Genomic DNA, 16,669 nt, shown 5'->3' on the forward strand with positions numbered 1-16,669 from the left:
CTCTCTGTAGCAAGATGGAAGGAGAAATTCCTGGCATTTCTAGCTCAGAGATCACAGACAGACAGGTTGGGAAGGATCTTTCTCTACCTGTGACCTTGGCAAATTGCTACCAGTCAGATTAAGCAAGCGAGATGTTTTGAACCTGCATATGGCAACTTTGTAGGTCTGTATACTCCACAAGTGTTTTCTGTACTGGCCTCCCACTGTCATGCTCCTGGTTTTGAATAACACTCAGCATGTAAATGCTACCCCAGTGATCCTTAAAACATTATAGTTCTGGCAAGCCAGTATTATGACTTGGCCTAACATGCTTTGTAAACCGCTCTGAATGGGTGTTAAGTCATCCTGAAGGGCGGTATATAAATCGAATGCTATTGTTGGTATTATTGCAAAGGCCAAATACAACCCCCATTCCACGAGGGACATATAACTCCCCCTTCCAGGAGAGGCATTTGGCTGGTACGTTTAGGTTCACAGCTGCAGGCGTAGCTGGAATTCTTCAGAACCAAAGCTAGATATTTTTAGCCAGGTCACAAGTCACGATTAACTGGTATTCAGTAAGCTTTCATAAAGAACATGAACAGTAGATGTTTAAAACTGCTTTTTTTAAACAAATGAGCTTTCCCTGCTGATACAGTCCAGGAACAAAAAAGTGCCTTTCACCCATATGGCCAAAATGAATCATTGCTGAAGAAAGAGTCGGAAAATCCACTGTTCTAATTCATTACTCAGGATCCCCCACCACTTACACACTAGTTGCACAGGGGCCATTGCCCCAATCCAGCGATCATTAGCATAAAAGTACTACCTAGACCAAAAGAGAATTCATGCATTTTTTTCGGCGTTGGAATAAAAGCAGTTCTCATTGTTCTTGGATAAGCACCTTCACCAAGTCATCTAACTTTTGTCATTTGTCACAACGTTAGCCACGCAAAACTACATCGTCTGGAGTAACTGCATTCTCAGAACAGTTTTGTGTGTCCTACACTCTGTGCTTCCAAAAGCAAGGCTTCCCACTGAGATTTGTTTTGCTGAAAACCCTGAGATATGGAGTGGTAGTGGTAGTGTGTGTGTGTGTGTGTGCGCGCACGCGCGCACTCCTTACTTACGATTCAACCCAGCACAAGCTGCTTTGGTCCCTTCACAGCAATACCCTTGTGAAGAAGGAGAGTAAATGTGGCCTCTGACTACCACAAAAAGTTTCTGGTCACTTTAGGTGACATAAAGAAACCTAAAGCAGTTCTGGGAAACACTGAAGAATGGGAGAATTACCCAGCTCATTTTCCACCATAACACAGAGATTACTGCACATGATCAATATCTCGTCAGAAGGCCTGCCTAGCGTGCTACTCTTCACAGACAGGTCTTCTTAGTGGTGGCACCTCAGCAGTGGAATTCCCATCAGCCCACCACCTCCTCTTTTGAGTTTTAGGTGCCACAAGGAAATGTTTTTATTTGCTGTCATTTAGGGTTAATTTATTGATGCCCTCGACTGTTGATATGTTTCCCACTTTTATTGATACCAGATACTGTATTTACTGTTTCAGTACAGCTAGCTTTTCTTTTTTTTATATACATTTAGGATTATGAGTGTTTTATTACACTTTTAGTATGTTGTAAAGATTATGTTCAGTGACATTTCCAGAGAAGAAATGCCTCGTGGCTTAATGCCCTCTGCCTACCACTCAGGACAGCGGTTTTCAGCTTTCTGAAGTTGGACCCACTTCTGAACCGTTCTGTACTTTGAGACCTGCTAGCAGAGTAACACCATGCTACTTTCTCCCCTTGTAACATCAAAGGCATGTTTTCCACACCAACTACCATTGAACAAGTTCATGTTTTATTTTCAAGTTTAGTATTTATAAACCTGTAGCATTGCTGAGCAACAGGAAGTGTTTCAGGACCATTTTGCACATAACACAGAGGCAAACCCAAATCTGCCATCAATTCTCCCACAGTCTGCTTTCATGGCTCCCCCTCCCCCGTCCTTCTGTCCCATAATTCACTTGCTAGAGAATTGTGAGCTGCTTTGGGGTCCCAAACCAATCTGAGAACCAATGCCTGCAGGGCAGCAGGAAGAGTCCATTTTATGCACAATGCTAATTTTGGGGGGCTACAAGTGCAAATGTTTTTAACAGGGCTGCAAAGTGCAATTGGTTTAACTGACAAGAGTAACCAATATTTTGGTGAAAAGGTTGAAGGTTAACTGATGAGACTGTTTTTCGGATGCTATGGTCCTTCAGGTATTTAAATGCAATAGGGAATGGAAAATATTTAAAGTAAGACTTTTCTTCTTGCTTATGTAATTATTTTACCCTTCTTTCAGTATCCTAAAACCATGGCTGTATTGATGACTTGGTAGTATGCCAATTCATTGAAATTTAATGAATCAATACATTTAAAAGGCAGATGATTACCCATCTAAAACTTCTGAGCTCTGCCTGTGAGTTTCCCAGAAGCATACGGCTTGCCACTACTGACAGAAACGGGATGCTGGACTAGACAGAACTTTGGTCTGATCCAGCAGCTCTCAAGTTCTTATCAACTGGGTAGTCTGTAGCAGTAGAATGAAATTTGAATCCAGTAGTATCTTAAAAGACCAACAACCTATTTCAGGATATAAGCTTTTTTATCTTTAATCAGTAAACTTAAGCACATTAGACCAGAGATGAGAAGATGGTAAACCTCGCAGATCACTGGCCAGTTTCTGATAGGTTGTCTTATGGCTGCTGGGATTCTTTCAAGAAATGGTGGAGTAGCTAGACCCTTTGTCTCACCCCTCAGGGATTTTATTTTCTCTAATTATTTTGGCTCAAATATCAAGCCTTTTAGTCATTCATAGGTTTCAACAATTTGCAGCCATTGTATTGGACAAAGGGAAGAAAATTGGCATCGCTGTAAAAATTAAGGGCTTAATTTGTTCCGGGTCTCAGTCCCAGAACCTGCTCTTAATGCCAAGGCTCAGCCCCAGAACCACTCGGCAATAATAAAGAGAACCTCTGGGCATATGAGAAGTACACATTTCCTGTCCCAGAGAATGATCAGGCAACCTCCAAGCCATCTTTGATTAAGCATCAGAACTTGAAATAAGGGGATGTATTCCAGGGAGGCTTGAAGACTTTAAAGAAGAAAATTAAGCATTGTGCATAAGTCCAACATATACAGCACAAAAGCCAAGTACGCTGCACTCACTTGGAACACTCATACTCGTTATTACCTCGCAGTTGGTCCAATCTTATAGGCTAGCAAAGAACAGTCATTAACAGAGCTTTACAGGACAATGAAAAAACAGTTAAGTTCTTTTGCCTCTGCAGGCCCAGAAATCATTCTATTAAAACATATAAAATGTCCAAGAGACTCAGGTGTAGATTAAGTTGTAAGAAACCCTGCCAGAGTATCTGCCAAAGTCTCTGAATAAACACAACAGATTTCAAAACAGTCGGCGTTAATACATAGAGTTCATAATGTGACAGATTAAACATTTTATTCCAGAGATGTCTTCGGGAGTTGGAGGACCCCATCCTCAAGACTCTCCTTAAAATAGCTCTTTTTGTGTTCAAAACCACATAATGAACATTGGCTTTACAAATTCTATTTTTAAAGCATCATAGTAATGTGTGTATATCTGTACATATACATATATAGCACCTTTCATTTAAAGACTTCTAAGTGCATTGCAAACGACGCCAAGAGCACCGTGGGAGAAAGGGGCTGCAGATCATCAGACTACCAGTAGCCCAGAGAGGAGTGGGGGAAAGCAGCTTGGAATTGAAGTCTCGTGACTAGTGCAAGAGCTGTAGATCAGTGCCTGGCATTCCACCACTAAAGACCCAAATGCAAACAAGGTCTGGATTATGCATACAGAAGAATGAGGTGACAGAATGCAGTACCATTGGAGGGATCTTCCTCTACATTAAAACCACCTGCATGAAGAAAACAAGCTTATCAGGGAGAAAAGCCTAACCTAGTCTCTTGCTGGACTAACTTTCCACTTGCAGAAAACTTTTGAACACAAGGGATCCGAACACCCACCCCCAATGGCTCATGTGGTGCAGCCCAGTCTTATCACCGGTGCTTTATGATCTCATTCTGCTGTATTTGTAGCCCAAGAAACTGAAGCTTGAGGCAGACAGACTGTTCCCTCATGTCCTCAGGTAGCAGCATCCCTCCTACCAGAGAGGCCAGGCTATAATATTGCTAGAAGTTCTTACAGTAGGAGATTCGGATACTCAACGTTCCACAAATTGCATAGGATTTCATGTTCTGCAGTGGAGGCTTTTCAAATTCAGACTGAAGGGAGAATTCTGTGCACATTTACCAGGGAATAAGCTCTACGGACCACAGTGTGACTTTATTCTGAGTACAGAGATGCACAGGACTGTGTTGCACATTTACTGTACAAGCTGATGCATTTCTCCCCCCTCCTTTTCCATCTGCATCCTCAGTTCCCCTTTCCTTGGCTTTCTCAGGGCTGATCTGAGCAATATGTCACTTGTTCATGTATGTAAAACTGATGTAAATTTCGGCAGTTGTTGTCAGCTGTTATGGCATGAACTTTTTTGCCAGTTTTATGTGATCTCAAAAGGGGGCTGCAGACCAAACTGCTGTGACCTAAACTTTATGACTGTACAAGTAAGTGCACAGTCACTTGGTGGACGGGTCGAATGACTTGCAGACACGAGATATGTCATGCCTGAACCAGTTCCTCTATGTTATCTGCTTCATATCACCCAGCAGATACATAGATGCTCACAAGGAAATGTGCTTGTTAATTATTACGAAAATATGGCATGCAAATCGTCAGTCTAAAAAAACCGGTTTCACTGCTATTAACAGTGTTATTCGAAACTGAACATGTTTATCACTTTTATTTTTATAACGTGATAATTATAACTTACCTACACTGGCATTAAGCAGATAATCCAGTGAACACTGCTGCTGCCTGTTTACAGAGGCTAATTTCGAAATTACTGTTCCACATGATTGCGTGATATGTTTAAGATGCCCAATAAAACAGAGGGCATCAGCAGCCATTTTTTCCCCTGCATGCCCAGATCCCATTCCTGTAACTTCACCCAGATTTGTTTAGCAGTCTCTAATATTGCAAACTTCAGAGATTAACAGTTTCTTCTGCCCAAGAACAATGTTTGGATCAGACAGAAACCGGAGTTCAGTTTTAACAACCAAGTCTGCTACTCAGTTACATTCTTCTAAATCCACTGCGGGATTAGAAGGGTATAAATCTGTTTAGGATTGCATTGTTAAAGTCATAGCAGAAAACATTTCTCTTTTGAGTAGATCATGGCAGACAGAAGAGAGGAATATCTGGTTTGCATCTTACCATGGAATTTCTGCAAAAAAGACCTAAGAGATAAAGAAAAAGGGGGAAATGGAGAGAAGGGTTTAAACATATAATCTGATCACAAACATGGCATCATCAATACATCTTGCTGGCAATCAAAAAACAACAAAATTCGGACCGAAAAACCCCACAGGGAACAGGAAACTTGATGTAACTTCCTGTTCCCTATGAACTTCCTGTACACAAGGAGATTATGCTGTTCATTTGATACATCAGGAAGAATTCCACTCAGCAGACCTTAACATATATTCAAGGTCTCTGGGCAAGAAAGTTTCAGCATCATTTCCAAGACTTTGGCACTGGACTGCTGGCTACAGTAAGGATCAAAGAAATGGGAAAAAATCGGTTTGGGAAGAGGTTGTGTTATTTCAAAGGGATGTTGACTACAATGTGCAAAACTCAGACCATTAGCATAGCACAAATGTAATCAAGGGTGGGCATTTTTAGTCTCCAGGCTATACCCCAGAAGTCAAGAACAAGAGCCGGACTTGATGAAAGTGGCTAGAATTTTTTTGTATGGCAACAACAATTCTGGACAAGTGATATCCTGTCCAGGCAATTCATGCAACCCACATCCATTCATTTGTGTTGCTGTGATACAACTGAGTAGTTACAGAAGAGATGCTTCACCTCTAGTTACAAACCAAAGTGCAGTTCCTCCTTAGGCCAGAGAACAGCTATGGAAACCAGCTTCCTGCACTGCCATTCACATGGCATTTTTGTGTGAAGGTATCCTTCTGCCCTTGGAAAAAAGATCAGAAGCTCATTCTTTATTCTCGCTGTATGTCTTTTGGACAGTTGCACACGTAAGCTCCGTATCCTCAGGGTATCGGATCTCCAACTCTGTGTTTGCCACGTAGTATGTGCCAGCAAACTCCATAAAGTAGCGGCCGACGTCTGGGTGAGAGATTTCGCCAGGCTCTGTGTTATATTCCAGGTTCTCTACAAAAAGCGGAAAGAATGATTGTACCTGTGATATACTGAGAAGAAATGGCTGATGTCTGATGCTATTCAGAGATTCCACCGCCATTCAGTATTCAGGGCACTCAAGAAGTACAGCATCCACACACCAGAGAGAACCTGGCTCTGTGAAGGCCTAGCTAGAGGAAGGTGCAGAGATACTGGGAAGAGCCACTCATAACTGTGCTTTTTGCTTTGTAAACAGGAGCCGTGCAGGGGTTCCACTAGCAGGTGGAGGGGGAAAATGCACCCTTTTGTTACATGTGCTGCCACTGCTCCATGGAGCTGCTATTTACAAGCTGCATGCTGCACCACAGAACTGCAATTGCTGATCCAGCAGCAGTGAAACCACAATACACAAAATAAAGACTCACAAAATGGCAAGACAGCAGAGGAAACCATACTATCTTGCCACTTATTAATGCTCCCGGATGAGCAAAAGAGAGCTGGCTTGAAAGCAGCAGAGTGCACTGCTGCTGAAGAACTTTACTGAGCAAAGAGCACAAGTGTGTAAGGAATGTTACACGGACTATTCACTGCCCAGGATCCTCCTACAGCTGTAAGCCACGTGGCAAGTACCTCATAAACGGATGAACTACCTGCAAGACTTACTGCATGGGGGGGTTCCCTGGTACAAAACAGCGCGCATTGAAAGCTTATAAAATGAGATCTCGACATAAGGTTTATGGTCCGTGAGACACAAATATGCTTTTTCTATGCTACCCCCTTCAAACCCTCCCCCCCCCACTGATGCATAACCCATCTGAGAGTCCTACACAAAAAGGATCCATAGTGTACAGACACAGGTAGGAACCTCAAGACACCCCTATTAATAGAAAGTCAGACATTTCTATCACCCTCCCTCTAAGTGGGCAGCATGACAATTAACTTCTAAACGATTAATCTGCTCCCACTCTATTTATTTAGAAAAAGGAAATATGGTACACTTGTCACTGAAGAAACTCTGGTTAGAACAGCCTAGAAATGGAACATTTTCACACGTAAGAGTTATTTTAACACCTAGCAGTTAAGACTCAAGATGTGAAGTTTACACCTTCTTGTACAGGGCTGTACTCCAGCAGACAGCAAACAAAATCACAGGAGGGGAGGATGATAGGATGTCAGACAGTGGGATTTTTGTTGCCTCTTCGCACACTCCAGCCTGGGAAAGGGTGTATTTTTGCATGGAAGCAAAGGGTGGGGGACAGGAGATTTCCTGGAGCACCTAGATATGCGGATTCATGCTCAACAAATGCTTTCCTGTATTAGTATCTACTTGTAAATAGTTTCATTTACCAGTCTAAGCATAAATGAGCTGTACCAAGAGTAAGCAAATGAGAACTGCAGCGTGGTGGTTATAGTGTCAGGCAAGGATTGACAAGACCCAAATTCAAGTCCCCACTCTCCCACAGAAGTTTGCTGACCTTTGTCCATTTTCATACTCTCAGCCTAACCTACCTCATAGGGTTGTTGTTAAGGATAAAATGGAGAACAGGAGAGTGATGTAAGGTACTCTGGATCCCCATCAAGGAGAAAGGTGGGGCATAAATAAAGTAAATAAGAATGGCATGAAAAAGCAGGGAAGGTCCCACGGCTAGTAAGAACGGTCTCCAAGTGAGTGGTTAGGATATTCGTAGTGAGAAAACTACCAAAAATAAATACCCCTTTGCACAAATTTCTAACTTCCAAGAGGATCTAAAACTGATGGGTCAAGGAAGCACCACCCACAGGTACCACCAAGGCACAATGGTGTTTCTGCAAGAGGAACTGGAAACAGCCTGCTTCCTCCAGGGCCCCCTAAAAGGAGGCCATTCCGATGCAAGCTCTGCCCAGTTTCTGTAACACAGGCAACACTGTGTTTCTCTGAGGACAGGATTCTGACTATGTAATTCAGAACTGGGGACAAAAAATGGTAAACAAAACTGCTTCCACCAACAACTTGCGCTACCCTCAAGTGGAAAGTAATTCTCGCACACCCTTTTTATTCTGCAAATACTGTTACAGTCCTATCTTCTCCTCATGGAGAGGATACCAGAAGCAAGTCAAGCCATCTTTTTAGACTCCGGTCCCTCTGCCATCTTCTCTATCCCAAAGAGTTGTGAAGATAAAATGGGAGAGGAAAAAACTCTGTAAGTTGCCCTGAACTCTTAGGAGGAAAGGTGGATCAAAGTACAAGAGAAAGATAGCGTAACATAAGGAGAAAGTAGAGATAAACATCTCTTGGCTCAAGCATCTCTGTGCTTGGCTTTATGCTTTATGATTCCACACCCTATAGTACCTCTTTCACTGAATGTCCTAACTGCTGTTCATTATTGTATTTATTCGTTTGTTTGTTTCAATTTCTATTCCGCCCTCCCCACATTGGCAGGCTCAGGGTGGATTACATTTATGCACATTAAAATTTACAGTTAAAACACAATAAATACAATATAAATATTTAAAAATACAAATACAGCGCAGCACTAAAATAATTCAGTTAAACCATTCCCACCGTCACTAAAGATAATTAAGGACTAAAGATTGTACCTTGATCAGTGAATGTCCTAGCTATTCATTATATTCTATTTTCACCTGCACTGTGTAATCCACCCTGCATCTCAGCGAGAAAGGAATATCAACAACAACATAAACCCCAACCATACACAACTCATGTCTGAGCCTATTTTTATGTCTGAGCACATCAAACAAGCCATGTGTTTACCCTGTGCAGCATATCGGCAAGATCCATCTTCCACCAATACATTATAGAAAGGTTGGTGGGGACCGTGTGGCAAGCTATGGACGTTCATGTTTCGAATCCACTCATGCCCCATCATGCAGGCTGGGTCCCAGCCGTAGATCACGCAGTTGTAGCCGTATCTGAATTGAAGAGCAGAGAAAAAGAGCACAAAGTTCAACCAACAGCTGAACTGGAAGCCCTGTTGGGCAATAAGACAGCCGCACATGCTGGGGGATGAAATCAAGAGATTGCGGCTGTCTTATTGCCCAACAGGCAATAAGACAGCACTGAGAACACCAAGGGTTGAAATCAATGATGTGAGCCAGTCGCTTTTCCAGAAAATACTCTGCAGCTATATTTTTCTATTGAAAATTTTCCACCCCATGTATGTAAATATAGTCTGTTTAACTATAGTTGTCAGGACTGTTATGCTAAAAATCAATCATGCTGCGAAATGAAGCTTTAACAAACCCCAGTGCTTGTCAATGGTCCAGAAGAGGTGTATTTGCCTTCTTCTGCCAACACTACTTAAATTTTGCCAACATGTCGCCAGTTTGGTGTAGTGGTTAAGAGCACGGGACTCTAATTTGGAGAGCCGGGTTTGATTCCCCACTGCTCCACTTGAAGCCAGCTGGGTGACCTTGGGCAAGTCACAGCTTCTCAGAGCTCTCTCAGCCCCACCCACCTCACAGGGTGTTTTGTTGTGGGGATAATAATGGCATACTTTGTAAACCACTCTGAGTGGGCGTTAAGTTGTCCTGAAGGGTGGTATATAAATCGAATGTTGTTGTTGTTGTTATTAAATATTTAAATTCAAATTGAATTTTTTTCCAATTCAGATTTTCCCAGAAAACCCACATCATTGGTTGAAGAAATCATATGGTATTAGAGAGAAAATGGTAGTTAGCAGTTTCATTGCATGGTCACTTTGGGGCATATGCTAGCCTATTCTCTTTGATGACTTGGAGAAGCTACCATACATGCATTGCAGCACCAGACACGACAGCAAAACGGTCAGCTTCCAAACCTATTGAGCACTTCAGTGGATATGTGTACTTCTTAGGTTTGTCTACACATGCAGCAGAATGAGTTGGTAGAATGGATCGTATCACATCAGACTAGATGGAAGAATGCACTTGTGAATGGTCCCCCAAATGAAAATCTCCTTACAAGTATAAAACTAGCACACCAGGGGATGGGCTGGGCTAAAACCTCTTTTCCTGAGAGTCTAGGGTTTTTTGGGGGGGTGGGGGGAGGTTTTAAAGCAGGTATGTGTGTTAAAAATAATGGTAGCTCTCTCGCTTTTATGGTCCGGGAGCGGGGGGAGTGGACCGTAGCACATAAGGCTGTACAACATCCTTCTACTACACAGAGAGTCCCACCCACAGAGTGTTTGAAATTTCTTGTCCCAAACCAACTAAGAATAATGTTGTCAACACAGAAATAGAACTGGGAGTTAATTTTATCCCTCTCCTTATGGAGCACAGATGGATGAAAACTGCCATGAAAATGTCATCTCCCCCCCACCCAACAAGGCTAGTTTTTGAAATAACGTTCATATCACAGTGAAGGGTATCCTTTATGTTCATCTACTTAAGTTATGCTTATTTCGCCCAGACTTGATTGTATGGAGCAGTTTTCATCTCTTGAAATTAGTTAGACCTTACAGAAAACTTGCTCCTAATACAATATCCAAACAGCAGTGACTCACAGTACTTTTTGACATAAACTTCTGCAGGGTGAGCGTTGAAGAGCAGTGATTCCTGAGGGCTGGATTCCTTTTATGAATATGCACCCCTAGATTAGTGAACCCCTAATGTGGGAAAACGTGTGAGCTGAATCCACAGAGAAGCCACTGAGCTTGAGCTGACATCAGGCCACAGGGCAGTTCTAGTCAAGGAACTGGGCCTGAAACCGCTTACTGTTTATCAAAACCATTTCCATCCCAACCTTCCATCATAATACACATTCCCAGGGTGGATTAGAAGAGTTCTAGATAATACACAGCTATCAGAAAAATCACCCCACATACAGTACAAAATAACAGCCTTAACACAGATGCACACATACTCTCTCCCTCTTATATCTATTTATATAAAAAATCCAGCAGCCAGCTGACAAGATAACAAGGAAGCCAGCAATATCAGATACAATATAAAACCTTCACTCAAGCCAAGAACATGGCAGCTGGCCAATTACGACCACACTGCTTATAAATTCAAGGCCCTCTCAAAGAGTATCATCTTATTTAATTTATTCATTTAATTTAGAGCTCACCTTACTGCTACAAAAATAATCTAAGATGGCTTACAATAATCTTTAAAAACACAGACATATCAAGCTAAGTGATAGAATTAAAATGAATATTAATAGCAGTAGATAGACAGTAAAACAGGAAAAACTCAAAAGCGGCAAAGTAAAACGCTCCATTTGAATAACATAAAAGCAGTACAAAGAGAACACCACAATATTACTCACCTAAGAAGTGGCTGACCTGGTCACTTGGATCCATGCTATGGTAACATCAAGACTTGACTACTGTAATGCTCTATACATAGGTCTCCCATCTAAGTTAACTAGGAGGCTCCAATTAGTGCAAAATGCTGCAGCTTGACTGTTATCAGGAGCAAGTAGGAGCATCACTCCCATCCTACAGTCGCTCCATTGGCTACCCACCAGTTACTGTGCTCAGTTCAAGGTATCAGTTAATACATACAAAGTTCTTCACAGTTTTGGTCCAGCATACCTATGGGACTGCCTCCCTCCCTATGTTCCTCCATGGCAGCTTTGCTCATCTGAACAGGGTCTCCTGCAGGTGCCAGGCTGCACACGGGTGAAGTCAGCAGCAGTGTGTACACGGGCTTTCTCTGTGGTGGCCCCTATCCTGTGGAATGACCTGCCTGAGGAAGTCAGAAGAGCCCCCATTTTCTCAGCTTTTCGTAAACGATGCAAAACCAAACTATTCAAAAAGGCTTTTTACGCAAATGGGAGGGCTGTATTGTAGGGAGGGGGTCTCAGATGCTTCACTAATGTGTTAGGGACCATAGACTTCATCACTATATTGCCTTACATATTATCTGCTGCTTTAAATATGAACTCCTATGTACTACCAGTGCTCCATGTTGTCTAATGTTAGTCGTAGAATTATGTTCTGCTTCAGTATTTTTTCTACTCTATATTGGGTTTTTGCTAATACTATGTCTTTTAAACTTGTATCTATTTACCCTATGGCATTGTTTATGGAAATGTCCTTGATATTGTATTGAAATGTCCTTGATACTGATTGTACTAATCTCAAACTGTGTAATCTACCTTGAGTCTCAGTGAGAAAGGTGGACTATAAATGACATTAAATAAATAAATAAATTTGCTTATGCACATCACCTCTGCATTCGGCAATCGATTGCTGTGAATGGTGCAAAAAGCTGGGGGAATGAGAAGAATGAGACGGATTCACCTCTTGTGCTTCATAACCAGGCCAACAGAATAGCAGACATCTTTGTGCTTCTCATCTGAGTGGAGCTTCACATCAGGACCTGTTTCCTCTTTCCGGCGTTCAATGTGTTCCAGTGTATGCTGGACTAAATAGCCCACCGCCCCATGCTGGGAAGGGTCCAATGCTTGGATGTGTTGCAAAATGTCCAGGACCTTTGGTACAAGAAAGCAAAAATAAGGTACTGTTATAAATAGCTGTCAACCAATCAAAAACTCACCTGACTGTGCCCTGTTCCAACCAGGAAGACCTTTGTTCTGTAGTAGCACTTTAAACCAGAGACGTATTGCAGGCTTGACTGGAATCTAATCCAACAGTTTATCTTCTCTCCTCCCCCGTCCCTTTTTTCGAACAAGCCAAGCCAATTAATCCTAGATTATTGATTCAGATTACTTACAGCTTCCCATAATTTTACAACCACTTTTAAAGTGTGTTCATTACACTTCAGAGATCAATATCAGCCATGTGTAGATGGGAATATCCTCTTTCTCTGCAGATACTTAACAGGAGAAATATTTATGAACATTAAAAAGCTCTCTCAGTTCTAGACCCATCCACAGACTCCTTTGCTATAAAATGGAAGATTATGTATTAGCCAGGCTCTGTGAATCCAGTTCTGTAATGACAAATGGCCGTTTTTAAACAAAGAGAGAAAGAATGGTATCAACTATGTTATGTCTTCATAGAGCATCTTATTTTGTGACTGGGTTTGGTCACTTGTCCATGCCAGAATGTTGGACTAGAGCCTGGGAGACTCAAATTCAAATCCCCACTCTACCGTAGAAGTTTGCTGGGTGACCTTGGGCTAGTTATGCATTCTTAACCTAACCCACCTCACAGGATTATTGAGAGGATGAAAATGGAGAACAGAGTAGCTCCCCTGGATCACCATTGGGAAGGCTGGCAGGTTATAAATGAATGAATGATTTTAATATGAGCACCATCTACTAGTCAAGAGAAGTCCTGTGTAATGTGGGTGGAGCCTATTGAAAGTATCATCAGAAACTGATGTAAAAGGCAGTGTTCCAGATTCTCTGTCCTTCTGAAGTCTTGTGAAAAGAGTGTGAGATGTGTGGAGCCCCTTTATTTGTAGTTGCCCCATTCTTAACTTTATATTTGCTGCTCTTTGCTCATGAAAGAGGCTAGCCACGAACTCTATACTTCTGTTAACAGATAGTGCCAGTGAAACTGAAACAATTCAGCTCTTTTGCCACGCTTGCTCCCTTATGCATTGTATTTGGCATAGGGGGAAGTTGTAGAGGTGGCTTGAGAAATTCCTGAAGGTTTGGGTGTGGTATGTAGGGGGGGGGGAAGCAGCACAGCAGGAATGTGATGTCCCCCTAAGACTTCTTTTTATCACAGATTCTGTGGTATACCATAGAGTGAATCTGCCAATTCCTCCAGGGAAACTGACCTCTGTAGTCTAGGTGCCCTCCAAAACTTCTAGTCTTGCCAGTTTCTGAATGTTAAGGGGTTTATTGGGCATTACTTTCTACAAAGTCCATGAGAATACTCCCTCGCTTTTACTGATAGCTCTGTTGCAATAGAGTATACTGCAGAATAGGGTTGCTTTTCAGCTCTTGCTCCTCTGGAAAATGGGCAGAGCAAGGCTATCATTCCCTTTTGAGAACAGAAAATGCTGGCCCAGAGAACCAGGGCTATTATCAATAAGTGAAGTACTAGGTTGATACTGCCCTGATCTCGATAGTCCAGGCTACAATGATCTCATCAGATCTCAGAAGTTAACCAAGAATAGCATCAGTTATTATTTGGATCACTGCAGAAGTCTAAGGTTGCTACACGGTGGCAGGCAATGACAAACAGCCTATGAACATCTCTTGCCTTGAAAACCCTATGGGGTTGCCATAAGCTGACTGCAACATGATGCATTTTTTTTAGATTGTTACTAGGGTGCGGAGTATGCTAAAGAATCGAGTCAGACATGGCTTAAGCTCCTCAGAGAAAAGGTAAGTATTGGGAGGCGAAGCTTGTGGCTTGGCTCAGCGGTAACACCAAACCATGGCTTGGCATGAAGAGAAAAAACCAGGAAGGAATTTTGGGATCCTGCAATCTCTTGTCCCCCTGAGCACCATCAGCTACCTTATTTCCTGATTTGTGGCAAACCTTAGTTGGTGGTCGTTATGGTGTGTGCTTGCCCTGCAAACAATGACTGTAAACTAGAAACAAACCACAGTCTGCCATCCTTCTCTGCAGGGCAAGTGCACACCATGCTTTCTCTGCTTACATACAACAACTAACTAGGGATTGGTACAAGCCAGGAAGTAATTCATTATCATGTGGTGGTGATCTGGAGCTCCGTCTAGGTTCCTGCACGTAGCATCAATCCATGGATGTGAGGCAAGCCAGTGAGCCCTTTGGGTAGAAGAATTAATCTCATCCTTATATATGAACTACAGCCTATTCTTGGCCCTTAGGATAAATTGACATGAATGAAGATGTACAAGCTAAAGTACCTTTTCTGGCCAGATTCCCAGGTGGAAGTACAGTCTTGCTTGGAGCATGAGATGCTGCACATTGTCTGGATACATGGCCAGGTACAGATCCAATGAGTCTCTCAAGAGCTGATAAGACTGATCAGTGCTTTCCCTATCAACAGAAACATTCACGTTCAGGTTAACCATTTCATTTATGTTCATTACCACGCCTTTTAGACACTACATTCCAACAAACACATGAGGAAAAAAATATTTTGCTGGTAACAGTTTCCACGAAGATTCTCTGTTTTCATTCACAAAAGGAAGCACCAGCAAATGCTTGGCAAAAAACAGCACACACGTGACTGTCTCTCTGGATAATCCTCTGGGTTGCAAAGAAGATGTCACAACCTCCGTAAGTGCACAAAATTCTGATGTTGCCAGATCAGCCCCTTAGCAACAGTCCTGAGCCACCAAAAGTTCCAATGCTTAAACTTCACCTATCCCCTCTATCCTAGGAGCAGTTCTCTGACCTGTAGCCTGGGACATACTTATTTATACATGCATGCATGGACCTTGCTTTTCTTCCACTGTGGAACTCAAGTTGGCTTATACAGGATTCCCAGGAGATCACATCCAGACACCTGGCCAGACCAAGACCTGCTTAGCTTCAGCAAGGTGGATGTATCACACACCTTCCCTGAGGCCTTCAGGCAGCAGCTGGGGGCTGTCATGCATGAATGCTCCCAGGGATTTATTTTTTTCCACATGGAAGCATCCAATCACGTGAGCTCCCTCTGCTGTCTGAAGAAGTGCAGCTTTTTTCGCTCACAGCTTTACTATCTCAGTGGATACGGGCCTCAGTACATGCCCTCTACTCCATGCTGCCCCAATGGGCACAAAGGTGCTGCACAGCTCCTCCGCCCAGCCCTTTAAGGTTCATTTTCTAGGACAGAGAGAAACAAAGTAATCTTAACTGAATGCCTGGGAGCAGCACTGATAGTATTTCAAAGCCCTTCCCAGCCTGGGAAAGAGTGCTACGGGCTCTATTGCAGTTGCTTCTCCCAGAAGAGGCAAAGAGTTCCCCTGGCACCCCTTTTGGATGAAACATGAGCATTAATGCAACCCTAAGAGACTGTGTATGTTGCTTCTCCTAGCCTTAAAAAGGGAGAAAGGAGGCACCCCCTGCCCCCACAATGGAATCTTCAGCAGTCCTTAGTAATCTTGAAGAAAAATTCTGTGGTGGCTGCAAGAAGATTCTGCCACTTGTGTAGATGAGGCCAGTACAGCTAAAATGGGTTAGGCTGAATCAGACTTCAGGTCCACCTTGCCTTATTCTGATTCCAATACCTAACTAGAGATACTAGGGCCTCACCTGGCACCTTGGGGACTCTTACCGTTTTCCAATGTTCAGCAAATTGCCCACCATTCGCTGCAACACTTCCTTTGCCGTTGCCACACCATAGAACTCCTCTGTTACATGGTGTCCAATCAGGTACTCACATTCTTTCACCGTTAGCTGCTTTCCCTTTCCAAAAGCATCTATGTAAGTGTAGTCAAAGATGTTCGTGCTTCTGAATAAACAACCAACAAAACTGGAGCTAAGGACAGGACTTCACAAAGCGTAACTTAACCTACAATCTAAGGAAGCATTTTTTACACAACAGTGGGATTCAAGATCACGAAAGCAGATGAAGCCA

The 16,669-nt window shown here is 42.7% G+C and overlaps 1 protein-coding gene across 3 annotated transcripts in view; it reads right to left on the minus strand.

Annotated features, from left to right (window-relative positions):
- Window positions 1-1,824: 1,824 nt before the first annotated feature.
- The window catches only part of FBXO21 (F-box protein 21), a 34,973-nt gene continuing 20,128 nt past the window's right edge, over window positions 1,825-16,669 (minus strand). For 2 of the 3 annotated variants that reach the window (XM_054996148.1, XM_054996149.1), the window contains exons 8-12: window positions 16,367-16,543; window positions 15,009-15,141; window positions 12,499-12,689; window positions 9,024-9,181; window positions 1,825-6,304 (exon numbers count right to left, since the gene is read on the minus strand). In XM_054996148.1, the coding sequence (XP_054852123.1) occupies window positions 6,126-6,304; window positions 9,024-9,181; window positions 12,499-12,689; window positions 15,009-15,141; window positions 16,367-16,543 (838 nt within the window). In that variant the 3' untranslated portion in view covers window positions 1,825-6,125. The remainder of the gene's footprint in view (window positions 6,305-9,023; window positions 9,182-12,498; window positions 12,690-15,008; window positions 15,142-16,366; window positions 16,544-16,669) is intronic. The other variant, XR_008598099.1, reaches the window with a different exon arrangement.

Source organism: Eublepharis macularius, chromosome 13, assembly GCF_028583425.1.
Source record: "Eublepharis macularius isolate TG4126 chromosome 13, MPM_Emac_v1.0, whole genome shotgun sequence".
In the NCBI taxonomy this organism is placed as follows: Eukaryota; Metazoa; Chordata; class Lepidosauria; order Squamata; family Eublepharidae; genus Eublepharis; species Eublepharis macularius.